Source organism: Bufo bufo, chromosome 7 (assembly GCF_905171765.1).
Source record: "Bufo bufo chromosome 7, aBufBuf1.1, whole genome shotgun sequence".
In the NCBI taxonomy this organism is placed as follows: Eukaryota; Metazoa; Chordata; class Amphibia; order Anura; family Bufonidae; genus Bufo; species Bufo bufo.
Genome location: NC_053395.1, coordinates 222,612,389 through 222,628,074, shown reverse-complemented (window position 1 = coordinate 222,628,074; position 15,686 = coordinate 222,612,389). Strand labels below are relative to the sequence as shown.

Genomic DNA, 15,686 nt, shown 5'->3' with positions numbered 1-15,686 from the left:
TAGAGATCTCGGAGTAGGCAGCAACAGCGGGGACCCCCTCCTTGGGCTGATCTGGGTGCTGTCGTCAGACTGCTGGGTGGCAGCTGTTGCTACCGCCTCATCCGATGCCAAGAATGGCTGCGCATCCGTAAGGTCTGGGAATGGATGGGGAAATAATTCCTGTGACTCAAGTGGAGACGCTATGGTGGTGGTGGTGGTGTCTTTGGGGGTGCACACAGCAGAGAGTGAGGAGGGTGCAGATACAGAGGATGAGGAGGGTGCAGATACAGAGGATGAGGAGGGTGCAGATACAGAGGATGAGGAGGGTGCAGATACAGAGGATGAGGAGGGTGCAGATACAGAGGGTGAGGAGGGTGCAGATACAGAGGGTGAGGAGGGTGCAGATACAGAGGGTGAGGAGGGTGCAGATACAGAGGGTGAGGAGGGTGCAGATACAGAGGGTGAGGAGGGTGCAGATACAGAGGGTGAGGAGGGTGCAGATACAGAGGGTGAGGAGGGTGCAGATACAGAGGGTGAGGAGGGTGCAGATACAGAGGGTGAGGAGGGTGCAGATACAGAGGGTGAGGAGGGTGCAGATACAGAGGGTGAGGAGGGTGCAGATACAGAGGGTGAGGAGGGTGCAGATACAGAGGGTGAGGAGGGTGCAGATACAGAGGGTGAGGAGGGAGCAGATACAGAGGATGAGGAGGGAGCAGAAGGCTTCGAAGTTATCGCACGCACCTGCCCGACCCCTACCACCCCTGCGGAACGGCCTCTTCCTGTCATTTTCTAAATGACCCTGTAACAAAGTCCCTAGAGAAGAGCAGTATTTGATGGAAGCCGGTATATCGCACCAGTTGCAATTATTTGTTCCAATAGCGTTTGTCTCTATATAGCCGCGGTATCGCAGCAGAACCGCACACAACTGCTGCACAATACAAATGCACTATAATATAATTTCTAGGTATATCGCACCCCTGTCCCTGCCCCACACAGCAACCTCTCCCTACACTGGCAAAACACTGAATGTAAAATGGCGGCCAGATCGGGTTCTGTTATAGGGTGGAGGTATGTCCATGTGCTGAAATGTCTCAATTGGCTGTCCTGTTCCACCTGATGGATGTGTCATGGGTCAAAGTTCGGCACAATGCAAAAAAATATGGCCCGTGCGAATATCGCCATATGTTCGCACGTTCAGCGAATCGCGAACAAGCAAAGATCACTACGAAACGACCCCTGGGCGAACCGCAAGGCCATCTCTACTGTTTAATATTCTCGGCTCCAGGGTCTTCCTCCCTCTGTGTATTCTGGCAGAGCTGCAAAGGCCGGATATGCCTGCAAGACAAGGGGGGGGGGGGGGGGGGGGGGGGGGGGTCTGCAGCGGAGCATCATGGGAGCAAAAGGTTGGCACTAAAAGTGGAGAAAGGAAGATGGAAAGAGGAAAAACATTGGGGCGTCATGGAAACAGAAGTGAGGGAGGGGCCGGGGACGTCGTCTGGATACTTTGTAGTCAGTGGATGAATGAAACGTTGGAGCCAAAAAGGATAGTGGGGGGGGGGGGGGGGGCACCACAGAACACGAGTGGCCGCCGCCTCGCATTGTGTGCACTGTGTTTCACATTAGGCAATTTTATGTTTTTCGACCCAAAATAATGTCCCTTATTGATGAAATTAATTTAGCTTGTATAAAAACTATAATCAAGCATCTCTTAAAGGGCCAGTAACTCCGCAGCGTAGGACTTAAGAGCCACATATCTCTTGCATCCAGTGATGTAAACATTCTCTTTCCTCATCTTCTCCATTCAAACCAGACCACCATGACAACTTTCACCTGAATCTGTAGAGCTTGGAGCACGCACATCCTGGGTCACATCATCTTCCTCCTCCTGGTGCCCGAACATTGTCATGTTGCTGATAACCCCAATACTGTGCCCGCTGTGCTGCTCAATGCCCGCAAATACTATACTGCAGAAATAAGCGCCAGCCCCCGCCATAGTAATTGTGCTACTAGACTCAATAGTAATGGTGCTCCCTACACTACCCCCAATAGCAATAATGCACCCCAAGAGTGCCCCCATTAGTAGTAGTGCTCTCTATATTGTGCCAAATGATGATCATTCCCCCTAATGCCTGCAGTTGTAATAAGGCCCTTTAAGTGTCCACAGTAGTTATGTCCCCTATTATAGCCCCATTAGTTATAAAGCCCCCACCAGTGCACCCTGTTGTTATAATGACCCCCTGTAGGGCCAGTATGCTTACGTTCCCCCTTAGTGCCTGCTGTATAATAATGTACCCTCTATAGTGCTCTGGCCCGTATTAAAATCCCCCCTCATTGTGCCCCCTTTATTATAATGCCCTCTGTATTAAAATGATCTTCCCCATAATGCTCCAGCCTGTCCTATAATACCTCCTATAGTGCTGCAGTGCTCCCCATAGTGCCGCCTGTATTATGTGCGGCGGTCTGTCATATAATACCCCCTGTAGTGTCCCCTGCAGTGCCGCCTGTATTATGTTGCTGTAGTGCGGCGGTCTGTCATATAATACCCCCTGCAGTGTCCCCTGCAGTGCCGCCTGTATTATGTTGCTGTAGTACGGCGGTCTGTCATATAATACCCCCTGCAGTGCCGCCTGTATTATGATGCTGTAGTGCGGCGGTCTGTCATATAATACCCCCTGCAGTGTCCCCTGCAGTGCCGCCTGTATTATGTTGCTGTAGTGCGGCGGTCTGTCATATAATACTCCCTGTAGTGTCCCCTGCAGTGCCGCCTGTATTATGTTGCTGTAGTGCGGCGGTCTGTCATATAATACCCCCTGCAGTGCCGCCTGTATTATGATGCTGTAGTGCGGCGGTCTGTCATATAATACCCCCTGCAGTGTCCCCTGCAGTGCCGCCTGTATTATGATGCTGTAGTGCGGCGGTCTGTCATATAATACCCCCTGTAGTGTCCCCAGCACTGCCGCCTGTATTATGTTGCCCCCCCCCACAGGCTGTAGTGCGGTGGTCTGTCATATAATACCCCCTGCAGTGTCCCCTGCAGTGCCGCCTGTATTATGTTGCCCCACCCACAGCCAGTTGCCTTACAGCCAGCGGGGGCTGTTATATGGTATCCTACTATTGCATACTGGCGGAGCATAATAGGAGTTGTAGTTTCACAACAGCTGGAGAGCTGCAGGTTGCAGAGCACTAACCCTTGAGCGCAGCCAGATGCTGAAGGTTGCATGTTGGTGCCGCCAGATGGTAACTCTAACCTCTTAGCAAAACTGCAGCTTGTAGCAGTGGATTACTGACTAACTGCACCGCTGGACTGGTGTTAACCTCTTCACTGCTGGCGAGGCACTAAGACACAGTCCCTGATTCCTGGTGTCACCCCCCTCTCAATATTCTTGCCGCCTTCGCATTGACGGTGTCTATTGTATGCAGGTCGTGGGCGCCGTGCCGCCTTCTGAGGCATGTATTGCGGTGGTGGGAGTGAAAGGGTTAAACAGATGTGTTAGGCTACTTTCACACTAGCATTTTTTATGGCTCCGTCATGGATCCCCAAAAACGCTTCCGTTACAATAATACAACTGCATGCATCCGTCATGAACGGATCCGGTTGTATTATGTCTTCTATAGCCATGACGAAAACGGATCCGTCCCCATTGACTTACATTGTGTGTCAGGACGTCTTGCTCCGCACCACATCGCGGACAGAAAAATGCAGCAGCGTTTTTCCTATCCGTGATGGGGACGCAAAACGGAACGGAATGCATTTTGGTGCACTCCTAGGACGGATCTCAATAGCGGAATTGAAAACACTAGTGTGAAAGTAGCCTTGGGCATTAACCGTGTAGGGGTGACATTCCTGGGAGGGGGGGGGGCGTTGTTTGGAGCCTTAACACATGGTTGAACTCCACGACCTGAAAAACAACGTACCGCAATCTGATTACAGCCGCTATCTGCTAACTGATAGGAAGAGTGTGGACAACTCCCACTCAGGGAAAATGGGAGTGATAGTAGTCGGTCATGCTACTCTTGGTGACTAGTGAGAAGCCAACGTTCAGCTTTTTACACATTGTGCTGAGATCATGTATGTCATTTGATCACACATGGTAGGCTTAGATACAGCAGCTCAGCAGACAGTATCACACATGGTAGGCTTAGATACAGCTCTGAGCAGACAGTATCACACATGGTAGGCTTAGATACAGCAGCTCAGCAGACAGTATCACACAGGATAGGATTAGATACAGCAGCTCAGCAGACAGTATCACACAGGATAGGATTAGATACAGCAGCTCAGCAGACAGTATCACACATGGTAGGCTTAGATACAGCTCTGAGCAGACAGTATGACACATGGTAGGCTTAGATACAGCAGTTCAGCAGACAGTATCACACATGGTAGGCTTAGATAGAGCAGTTCAGCAGACAGTATCACACATGGTAGGCTTAGATACAGCAGCTCAGCAGACAGTATCACACATGGTAACATAGTAACATAGTACATAAGGCCGAAAAAAGACATTTGTCCATCCAGTTCGGCCTGTCATCCTACAAGTTGATCCAGAGGAAGGCAAAAAAACCCCTGTGAGGTAGAAGCCAATTTTCCTCACTTTAGGGGAATAAAAAATTCCTTCCCGACTCCAATCAGGCAATCAGAATAACTCCCTGGACCAACGACCCCTCTCTAGTAGCTATAGCCTGTAATATTATTACACTCCAGAAATATATCCAGGCCCCTCCTGAATTCCTTTATTGTACTCACCATCACCACCTCCTCAGGCAGAGAGCTCCATAGTCTCACTGCTCTTACCGTAAAGAATCCTCTTCTATGTTTGTGTACAAACCTTCTTTCCTCCAAACGCAGAGGATGTCCCCTCGTAGGCTTAGATACAGCAGCTCAGCAGACAGTATCACACATGGTAGGCTTAGATACAGCAGCTCAGCAGACAGTATCACACATGGTAGGCTTAGATACAGCAGCTCAGCAGACAGTATCACACATGGTAGGCTTAGATACAGCTCAGTGCAGACAGTATCACACATGGTAGGCTTAGATACAGCAGCTCAGCAGACAGTATCACACGTGGTAGGCTTAGATACAGCAGCTCAGCAAACAGTATCACACATGGTAGGCTTAGATGCAGCTCAGTGCAGACAGTATCACACATGGTAGGCTTAGATACAGCAGCTCAGCAGACAGTATCACACATGGTAGGCTTAGATACAGCAGCTCAGCAAACAGTATCACACATGGTAGGCTTAGATACAGCTCAGTGCAGACAGTATCACACATGGTAGGCTTAGATACAGCAGTTCAGCAGACAGTATCACACAGGATAGGATTAGATACAGCAGCTCAGCAGACAATATCACACAGGATAGGATTAGATACAGCAGCTCAGCAGACAGTATCACACATGGTAGGCTTAGATACAGCAGCTCAGCAGACAGTATCACACATGGTAGGCTTAGATACAGCAGCTCAGCAGACAGTATCACACATGGTAGGCTTAGATGCAGCAGTTCAGCAGACAGTATCACACATGGTAGGCTTAGATACAGCAGTTCAGCAGACAGTATCACACATGGTAGGCTTAGATACAGCAGTTCAGCAGACAGTATCACACATGGTAGGCTTAGATACAGCAGTTCAGCAGACAGTATCACACATGGTAGGCTTAGATACAGCTCAGTGCAGACAGTATCACACATGGTAGGCTTAGATACAGCTCAATAGTCAGTATCACACATGATCAGCTTAGATCCACTGGAGTGAATTTCAGCTCACAGTTAACCCATTGTGTGACGTCCATCTATCTCCTGTTTAATTACATCTTGTTAACAGTGGTCGGATTAAGGTGCGATGATCTGCGCTGATCTCTTAAGGATGCAGTAATCCCTCCCCCACCCGTTGGTCACATCCACTCATCCGATCACTGGAAAATGAGTTCCTGTCTGTAACCTGAGTGGACGGGGTTAATAATGCCTGGAATGATGAGGCTATAGGGGCACGGCTCCCCATCGCCCCCCGCTGGACTCACATCTTGTCTTCTCTTCATCCTCAGCTGTTCACAGCTCCTCATCCTCCAAGAAGCCTCGGAGTCGCAGCATCTTCCACTCCCTCTTCTGCTGCCTGTGCCAGGAGGATGCCGAGCCCCTACCTGTTAATAACAACGCCCCCCTATTGACCGAGGAGAATGGATTGGTCCCCAAGGTGAGTGCAGCTGCTTGGATCATGTGACTACTTCTTTAAGGGAGGCTCCACCTTCTGAGATGCTAAAAGGAGCACAAAAATAACAATTCTCTAAAATGAGTTTGGTAACAGATCACCGGACGGTCGGGTTCATCCAGGATCCTCCTGGGGCTTCCAGCAACAATGTTGCATCAGGGAATTGCTACAGTGTCTATGAGAACCCGCAACATTAGAAGGAGGTGCAACAATGTATCCAACATGTCCTTATCTTAACTTCTACCTACTGGAGTACCCCTTTATCTCCTAGGATAGGGGATAACTATCAGGTTGGTGGGGGTACAGTGAGTAGAGCACTTGCCTATCTCCGGAACTCCCTTAGAAATGAATGGAGCGGCCGCAGGGGCTACAGGGCCCGAATCTGATAGTTAACCACTAACCTGTGGATAAGGGATAACTTGTACCTACCGGAATACCCCTTTAAAGCCTCATTCACACGTCAGTGTTTTGGTCTGGAGCCTCCACAGACATAAGGTATAAGGGAAGGATCTGCTCCTGTTCTGTGCTCAGACCCACTCCTGGTTTTGGCTCTGAATCACTGACGTGTGAATTTTTATACATCACATATAAAGCTTTTTCCTTTTTTTTTATATGGGGGTTTTTAGAGAATTTTTTTTCTCACTTTTTTTTGTTTTATTTGAGGAAAAACTACAAAAAAGTCATTTTGTTTTCAAACTATTGCTTTTTATTTTTTAAAATATGCAAACTGACAGCAAAATAAATAATAAAACAGCTTTCCCTATTTTGTGTTGGTCATCTTGATGTATACAGTATTGGGGCTCGTTCACACAACCATTGGTGTCCCGTTTCCGTATTGCGGACCGCATTTGCAAATCCGCAATAGACGGGCACCTTTCCGTTGTTATTCTGCATCACGGATGCGGACCCATTCATTTCAATGGGTCTGCAAATCCGGAGATGCGGAACGGAACACTACGGAAGCACTAGGGAGTGCTTTCTGGGGTTCCGTTCCACAAAAAAATAGAACATGCTCTATCTTTTTGCGGAACAGAGAGATCGTGGACCCTTTCAAGTGAATGGGTCTGCGATCCCCATACGCCTGCTCCACGGAAGGTGCCCGTGCATTGCGGTTCACAGCACGGGACACCAACGGCCGTGTGAACGAGCCCTTAGCTATAGGTTTACATGATAGGGGCGATAATGGCGATGGATTTGATTGGTGCCGGTGTTTTCATTTCCTTTCTTTGTATTTTATTATATTTTTTAAATATATTTTTGGCACATAATCTGTCCCCCCAGAGGTCATTAAAAGACTCTTTGCCCTTTTCCACTCGCGTTCGGTAGACATCAAGTTGCAGAATTTGCGGTTGCAGAATCCTTCTAGATCGATAACTGTGAAGAAATCCTCGTTATAGCTCTAATTAACTTTTTGAGACCACAGAGGTTTATAGCAACTTCTAATTAATGTGGCGTCTCCTGTTTAACACTTGCACAGCACCACCTAGTGGAGAGGACGAGGGCTGTCCTGGAATTGCTCCTAGCTTACAAATATCTGGTAGACGCTGTCGCACACAGGCCAGCAGAGGCGTCGTTGATGTGACCGAGAACTACCCTTCCAAAAAACACCCCTAGCCTTGGACATCTGCAGTAACCACAGGTTTCTAAACTTGTTTTTGACTTTTTAGGTGACCAAGTATCTCCTGTCGGAGGTGAAGGCGCAGGATGCAGGCAAGATCTGTGTGGTCATCGACCTGGATGAGACTTTAGTTCATAGTTCGTTCAAGGTACATTTTTTATTTTTATTTATTTACTTGGATTTATTTTTCCAACAGGAATTTTATAGTTTTCATAATTGTCAAGATCTCTGCTTGCTGTCAGTGAGTAAAACCACAGGTGGCGGCCTATTACCGCCTTACAGAGCACTGAGAAGCCCTGTGTCTGTGTCAGGAGCACGGGTTTTGGGCAGGTGTATGCGAGAGTGTTTCCATTCACTGACAGCAAGCGGGGAGTTTGACATGATGAAATACAAGCTTTGTTAATTCTATCCAGTATCCTGGGCTGCTGAGACGGGTACAGGTTGTGTAACCAACCTTTAACTATTGCAATTCACTGGCAGCCAGCAGAGATCGTGAAATATAGGGAGAAATATTCACAGAAGTATATTAGAAAGTGGCCGAATTTTTTATGATGCAGTGTTTGAGTTTTATTTACATAAGGGTTTAGTTTCTTAGAGGGTCTTAATCACAAGGGATTATGACCCTCCCCACAAAAAAAAAAAAAATTGTTGGGGGTTACTGGGGTTGGGCTTTGCAGCCGGAGCGGAGGTTACGTTTACTTTTAATATCATGCAGGCTCTCCAAGTTTTGGAGCAATGGCGCCTCTCCCGGCCATGGGTTGTGTCTGGTACTGCAGCTCTGCTCCATTGAAGTAAATAGGACTGAGCTGTAGTACCACATACGGCCTGAGGACATGAGAGGCGCTGTTTGTCTCTATTCTCACTCTGTCATTTTGGTTTTCTTTTGCAGCCGGTTAATAACGCCGACTTTATCATTCCTGTTGAGATTGATGGAACGGTTCATCAGGTAAGTGGCGGCTCTTCTGTCCATCCTCCCGCTAATCATGTGACTTTCAAGGAGGGAGCGCCTGATCGCAGCCCGAGGACTGTCCGATTGTCTGTGTGACCTCTTAAAGCCGCTGCTAGCTTCAAGTAATCCAGGATAGGCTGCAATATCACCTCTCATCCTATTCTTGATTACTTGTGGTCAGCGCCGGCTGCAATCGACGAGGCGTTCCAGCGGACTGATCGTCATGTTCTGATCCTGAGTCACAGCATGTATTATGTTCCAGAGCTGCATTCACAATCCTGCAGCCTTCAGAGCAGAAATTTCCCAGTGTACAGCTTTTGGATAACCTGATTTTAGAAAATAAAGTGCGTTATACATACCTGGCTGCTCGCCGTCTTCAGCATCATTCACCCAGCACCCGCAGGGTCCTGGAGCCCCCCCCCCCCCCTTCCCCAGGGTCCTTGGACAAGGATGGGAGTGGGTGTTTTTATTCATTACTTGGACATGATGGGAGTTGTGGTGTTTCAGTGTGTAATTCTTTTCTAGGTTTATTTTACCTGATTGTGTAGGTGGACAGTGGATGATGAGGGTTGTCACTGGCTGTGCCCGCTCCACATCATATTACAGTCTCAGACTTCTACTCCCACCATGCAAGTTGTAACTGGGGGAACCTGTAGCTGGCATGACTACCCAGGAAATTGAAAGTACAGAGAGGTTGTCAGGGCTGAATACTGTGAAGGGATCGGATATAATCCACACCCCCGTTTGGTATTTTTTATGAAAAAGTTGTCAGTTCTTCTCATGTCCATGACCCCGGGCCCGATCTTCCGCCCTCAGATTCCCAGATCTTTCTTCTTTGGCTGTTGGTTCTACTAATTATTTTTTATCTCCTTCTGTCCCTCCCCTCCCAGGTGTACGTATTAAAGCGCCCCCATGTGGACGAGTTCCTGAGGAGAATGGGGGAAATGTTTGAGTGCGTCCTATTCACTGCAAGCCTGGCAAAGGTGAGCCTTAAAGGGGAAGTCCACCGAAACCTAATCTGTAAGCAGATCACATCGGGGGGGGGGCGGGGGGCATCCATGAGCTCAGACCTGCATCATGGAGCCCCCAAAATCCCTCCGGCCCTGCTGACCAGGTGTGCACCGTGTCTTTCTGCTGAATGAGGCAAAAAACTGAAATGGTGCCCGCCTCCCCCCTTCATGCCAATCTCTTAACCTAACCCCTTCCCTTTAGGCCTACTGTTAAAGACATACAGCGCCATACCTCTTCCATCCAGTGACGTCTCCTCTGATGTAGATGTTCTCTGTCCTCATCTTCTCCATTCAGACCAGGCCGCCATGATGACTTCTTTCAGCCACGTCTCATTTCTGCAGAGTTTGACAAACGGACATCTTAGTTTCCTACTTTTCCATCATCCTCCCACCTTCTAAACACCCATCCTGCCATCCCCGATACTGTGCCCGCTGTGCTCCCCAATACTACACTGCAGAAACAGTCCCCCTGAAAATACTAGTACCAGACAGATAGCGCCCCTTAAATAATTATTGGCACACAGTGCCCTCAAAATAACTGTGCCCAGCAAATGGTGTCCCTAACACTTATAGGCCCGTAGACACAGTGTCCTCCAAAAATAACTCTGCTAACCTGTGCCTCCCAATGTAACAGTCCTCCCAAAAGTCCCACCAATAGTAATAATTCTCTGCCAGAGTGCACTATGTGGTAACAGTGCACCCAATAGTAGTATTGTCCCTCATTTTCTAAGTGTCCCTAGAAGTGTGCCAGTACAAAAATGCTCCTGTGCCTCTCGTTTGTATTGCTGTCCTGAATACAGCGATGCAGTTGAATATGTAGAGATTAGCGTTTTCACATCGGAAGCGATCATTGCCCGTGGTCCTTCCGCTGCCCCCCTCTTATCCCTACCTGGTGCTCACCTCGCCTCATTGGTGGTGCACCCCCGCTGCTGCGGACCCCATCACTTCAAGGACCAATCGTATCGATGGAGCGTTCCTGAGATTGCCCTGGTTGCCCATATCAACTGACGCACTGTTAAGGGGTTGCTATGGACAACGAGTTAAGGTTTTAAAGGGGTTTTCCCCTTTTTTAAAGGAAGGTGCGAGTCCCACCTGTGGGTCCTGCAGCTATCTCTAGAACGGGGCCCCCGAAGTGAAGGATGGCACACCCGCGCGCACAGCTGACCTCCATTCACCACTATTGGAGTGCCAAAAATAGCAGAAGTCTCATAGCAGTGAATGGAGAGGACGCTGTGCATGGGGCCCCATTCTGGAGATAGGTGCAGGTCCCTACACCGATCTGACATTGATGGTACATCTAGGAGAACCCCTTTAAGATACTCGTAGAGATTTATGGAACAGTCTCTGTTGCCCATAGCAACCGATCACATCACAGGTTTCATTTCCTAGAGAGCTCTTGAAAAATGAAAGCTGTGCTGTGATTGGTTGCTAAGGGCAACAAGGCAGTTGTGTTTTTTTAATGTTATAAATGGATTCAGTTATCAACCAATCAGAGCACAGCTTTCATTTCTTAAGCTACCCTGTAAAAATGAAAGCTGAGCTCTGATTGGTTGCTGTGAGCAACATTAGACTGCTGTGATAAATGAGGCCTATGGATATTGGTGGTAGTCGGAGCCTGTGGGCATCCCCCATGGTCCCTATCCCCCGTGCCCTCTCACGCCCCATCTTTTCCTGTTTGCAGTATGCTGACCCGGTTGCGGATCTGCTGGATAAATGGGGCGCATTTCGAGCCCGTCTTTTCCGGGAATCTTGTGCCTTCCATAGGGGCAACTACGTCAAGGACCTGAGCAGACTGGGCCGGGACCTGAATAAACTGGTTATTCTCGACAATTCCCCGGCTTCCTATATCTTCCATCCAGATAATGCGGTATGTCCTGACCCCAGACGCAGAATCTTAAAGGGGTTGTGCTACTCAATTATTTTTTTATGTGAAGACTTTTGTAAAGATTTAGCATAGCCGCTGAGCTATTCAATAAAATGTATGTGTATAGCGCCACCTACTGTTTGCTCTTTTGATCATTTCTTGTCCACCTCACTGAGGAGGTCGCACGCGCTCAGTTACAATCTTCTGTTAGAAGCTGTGTCAGTTACAAGGAAAGAGCTACAACAGAAAGGACACACCCCCTGAGAATAGACACGCCCCTCCTGAGCTGCCAGCCTGAAATAAATCTAGCAGAACAGTCAAAGTAATGAATGGGGAGATCTATGGATCCATGTGAGGTACAGGGCCGGTTCTAGCTTTGTTAGAAAGCAATTCTCATGGACTGCATGATGTCTGGTTTTCATTTTACACTTTAATCATGGCATAACCCCCTTTATGAGGCTTCTGTCCCTTTAAGAAGGCAGGGAGTGAGGCGGGCTGGTTAGTCATTGTAGGGTTATCCAGCCTGTGGTCATGGCCATCGGTATAGAGCTGCTTGGATTTGGCGGTGTGTTTAGGGAATTGTACTATGAGCAGTTGCCTATTATAAACTGCTGCCAAATTTTAGATTCCTGTTTGTGGATCTGGTCTTTAAACACTGGGATCCACCAACAGAAATCTCTAAAATGTGGCATTGGTTTATAATAGGCAACCGCTCATCATACAATTCCCTAAACATACCGCCAAATCCGGATATCCCATTAAGGCCTCTGTCACACGACCGTATGGCTTTTTCAGTGTTTTGCGGTCTGTTTTTTACGGATCCGTTTTTTTCTGTATGCCATAGACGGTATACAGTAATTGCATAGATCAACCACATATGGATCTTATTCAATTCAAATACTTTGTGTTTATTTTATTTTTTTACTATTTTCAGCATCTCTGCTTGCTGTTAGTGACTGAACATTGTGCAGACCTAATGCTTTTCTCAGCCAGAGTTTGTCACTGTTACATCCAGCCCATACACTTCTCCATGCGGTAAACAGCAGCACAGATCTCTCTCCTGTGCAGATAGTTTGTTACAATGTGTCAGTCAGAATTCTAAACGGTTTTGCAGTTGTCTAGACTGGATTCAACTGTAGCAAACCCTCAGCTTTGAGAAGTATAAGGTCTGTGCAGGCTTTTAGCCTCCAGCGCACTTACCAGGTTTGCAGTTGGTAAATTCAGGACAAATAGGCCCAGCCTCCGGGAACAACCCCAAAGCTTGCAGGAACACAGATTTTTGGGCGAGACTTACATAAGCACTGCCCATTTCTGGCCCAAATTTGAAGGGACTGTGTCTGAAAATTAGTGACTGTCCCAGCAAATTTGGAACTGTTGGCAACTATGCTCTGGATGCTAACAAGAATGTTCCCTTTCACAGAAAGCAAGCAGAGGTCTCGAAACTGGCGCACAGTGGAAAGGCCAAGTGTTTTACTTTACTGCAGAAAGTTTACAGTGGTAAAGCTTTCCACGGCCATTCTTGGAGTCGGGATAGTTCCTGCTGGTCGGCAGTCTTGTGTGTCGCCATGTTGGCGGATATAAAAGGAGCGAATGTTTTTGTCTCTTGCAGGTGCCCGTAGTTTCCTGGTTTGACGACATGAGCGACACGGAGCTGCTGGACCTCCTTCCCTTCTTTGAAAAGCTGAGCCGAGTGGATGACGTGTACAGTGTACTAAAGCAACGCAGGACTGCCAGCTAATGACTGCCAGGAGGAGGGGCCTCATCACGCTGAGCATGTTCACACCTGCGCTGGACTCTGGAAAGAGAGGGGAGTGGGTGTGGCCTCTACTACTGCCGCCGAGGGGGTGTGTGCAGCCCCTGATCCATACCATAAAGCCTCGCCCTTCACCATATTTGTGGGTCGCATTTTGCCGATCTGATACCGAAACCCTAAGTATTTCGGACAAATGTTTTTGAATTTTTCATTTTTTTAATTCACAAAAAAATGAGGGAATTCCTCACAATTTTAAACCCCCCCCCCCCCCCTCAAAAAAAAATAAGAAACTAATGAGAAAAAAAATTAACCAGGAATTTTCAATTTTTCAAATTTCATTGTTTATAACCCCCAGTTTTTTTTTTTTTTTTTTTTTTTTTTTTCAGTTAATGAGGGGGTATGAACTTCATCAGCTCCACCGAGGACCTGCGGCCAAAAGGGGGCACTAGCAAAAGTATTAATGATTCACAAGTTTGCTTGTTGTGATATTTCAGACGGTTGCCATTATTCCCTGCAGTTGTTAGGAATTTTTGGGTGTTTTTGTATTTTTTTTTTTTATTTTTTTTTTGTGGATTGTGAAAGGTGTGCAGGGGTCACGTGATGTGGGTTACACACTGGGTTGTCTCCCTATGTGCCGGACACAGTTGGGATTGAACTGGTGCCAGCTGGGTGCTGTAATAATTATATTTTTAATTATTTTTTTTTCAAAAAGTTGAATTTAGTAGGTGGAAAGGTGCATTTGGAGCAAGTCGGGTTCATGATTTAGTGCTTTCCCCCCCACTCCCCAGTATCAGGTCGGCTCAAGGCCTTACCATAACTTGAATATCGCACTATGACCAATCTCCGGGCACTGTGGAGTCCACGTGGACGAGATCGCTGGTATTAATGACATGAAATCATTGAGAATAATTGTGCAAATTTTACAAGTTACACTTTAGAGATTTTAGAATATTTTTTTAGAAATTTTATTTAGGACATTTTAGGGACCATAGAACCGCGGAGGTCGAAAGAAAAATTCTGTTATGACTTGAAGAAATCAAGAAGCAGTGGGGTTCGTCTTGCTGGCTGCTCTGCTTCGGTTTTTGGGGAGCAGTTATTGGACCGCTCTATGAAATACAATATGGATCCGAGGACCCCGGGCGTCAAGTCTCCTCCGCCAGTCAGATTTGGGGAGAGAATAAGTGCCTTATAGACTTGGATGTTGAGAGCAAGGCGCCACTAATTAGTCGGCGCGGGCAGTTTTTGTAGTGCACATGTCTCGACCACGTGCTTCGCTATTTGAGTGGGTGATTGAGCGCGCAATATGGCTGCCGAGCAAATTCGGAAATGCACCCGGGGTTGCAAAATTTGTGCCTTCTCGGCTCCTCGCGGTCACACAGAGACTCGGACATTGAACCATTTGCCTTAAATCCGTGCCTTAATTTTTTGGAAACGCGGGGTCGAGAATCCACGATCTACACTATAACCCCCATTCTCCCTTCAGAGTAGTAATCCAAAGCTGAGCGTTCTCTTGCTGTATTGGAATTGCACATTTTGCTGCAGGGCTACTTTACCAGCGACATTTTCTCACGTAGAACAATTGATTGTATTGCGAGGAACATTAACAGTACAGTGTTCATTGTCGCTCCTGTCACGGCAGAATAGTTTAACGGAAATCTCCGCAGCCATGTGCGGCTTTACCAGCAGGGGGCGGTGAAGAGGTAAATAAATAAATAAAAATATGTTTTAATTAGTTTATCACTTTATAAATATGTATATCTGTATATATGATTTTAGAGCGCTAGTAACACGGACGGGATCGGCGGGAGGTCTCGCCGTAGATTGGGTTTCCTTGTAGACACTTGATTGGAAGGGCAGGTTTGGCCTTTGCTCTCCGGTGCCCAGAGGTGTGCACAGAACTGCAGGGTCTGCATATGAACATATCCACCAGCTAGACGGGGTCTATAGAAACATTAAAGGGGTCCTCTCACTTTAGCAAATGACATTTATCATGTAGAGAAAGTTACTATAAGCCGTTTACTAATATATTGTTGTTTTTCATTTTGCTTCCTTTGCTGGCTGGATTAATTTTTCCATCTTATTATTATGCACTGCTCGTTTCCATGGCTACGACCACCCTGCAATCCATCAGTGGTGGTCGTGCTTGCACAATATAAGAACGAGCACCAGCCTATGTGCGCTCCCATGGACTCAGCCACCAATGGTGCAAGCACGACCACCACTAATGGATTGCAGGGTGGTCGTAGCCATGGAAACGAGCAGTGCATAATAATAAGATGGAAAAATTAATCCAGCCAGC

General features: G+C 47.4%; 1 protein-coding gene across 1 annotated transcript in view; it reads left to right on the top strand.

Annotated features, from left to right (window-relative positions):
- The window catches only part of CTDSP1 (CTD small phosphatase 1), a 31,315-nt gene extending 16,205 nt beyond the window's left edge, over positions 1-15,110 (top strand). Inside the window, exons 2-7 of the mRNA XM_040441290.1 lie at positions 6,030-6,178; positions 7,861-7,959; positions 8,701-8,757; positions 9,651-9,743; positions 11,452-11,637; positions 13,244-15,110. Coding sequence (XP_040297224.1) covers positions 6,030-6,178; positions 7,861-7,959; positions 8,701-8,757; positions 9,651-9,743; positions 11,452-11,637; positions 13,244-13,372 — 713 coding nt within the window. The 3' untranslated portion in view covers positions 13,373-15,110. The remainder of the gene's footprint in view (positions 1-6,029; positions 6,179-7,860; positions 7,960-8,700; positions 8,758-9,650; positions 9,744-11,451; positions 11,638-13,243) is intronic.
- The last annotated feature ends 576 nt before the right edge of the window (positions 15,111-15,686 follow it).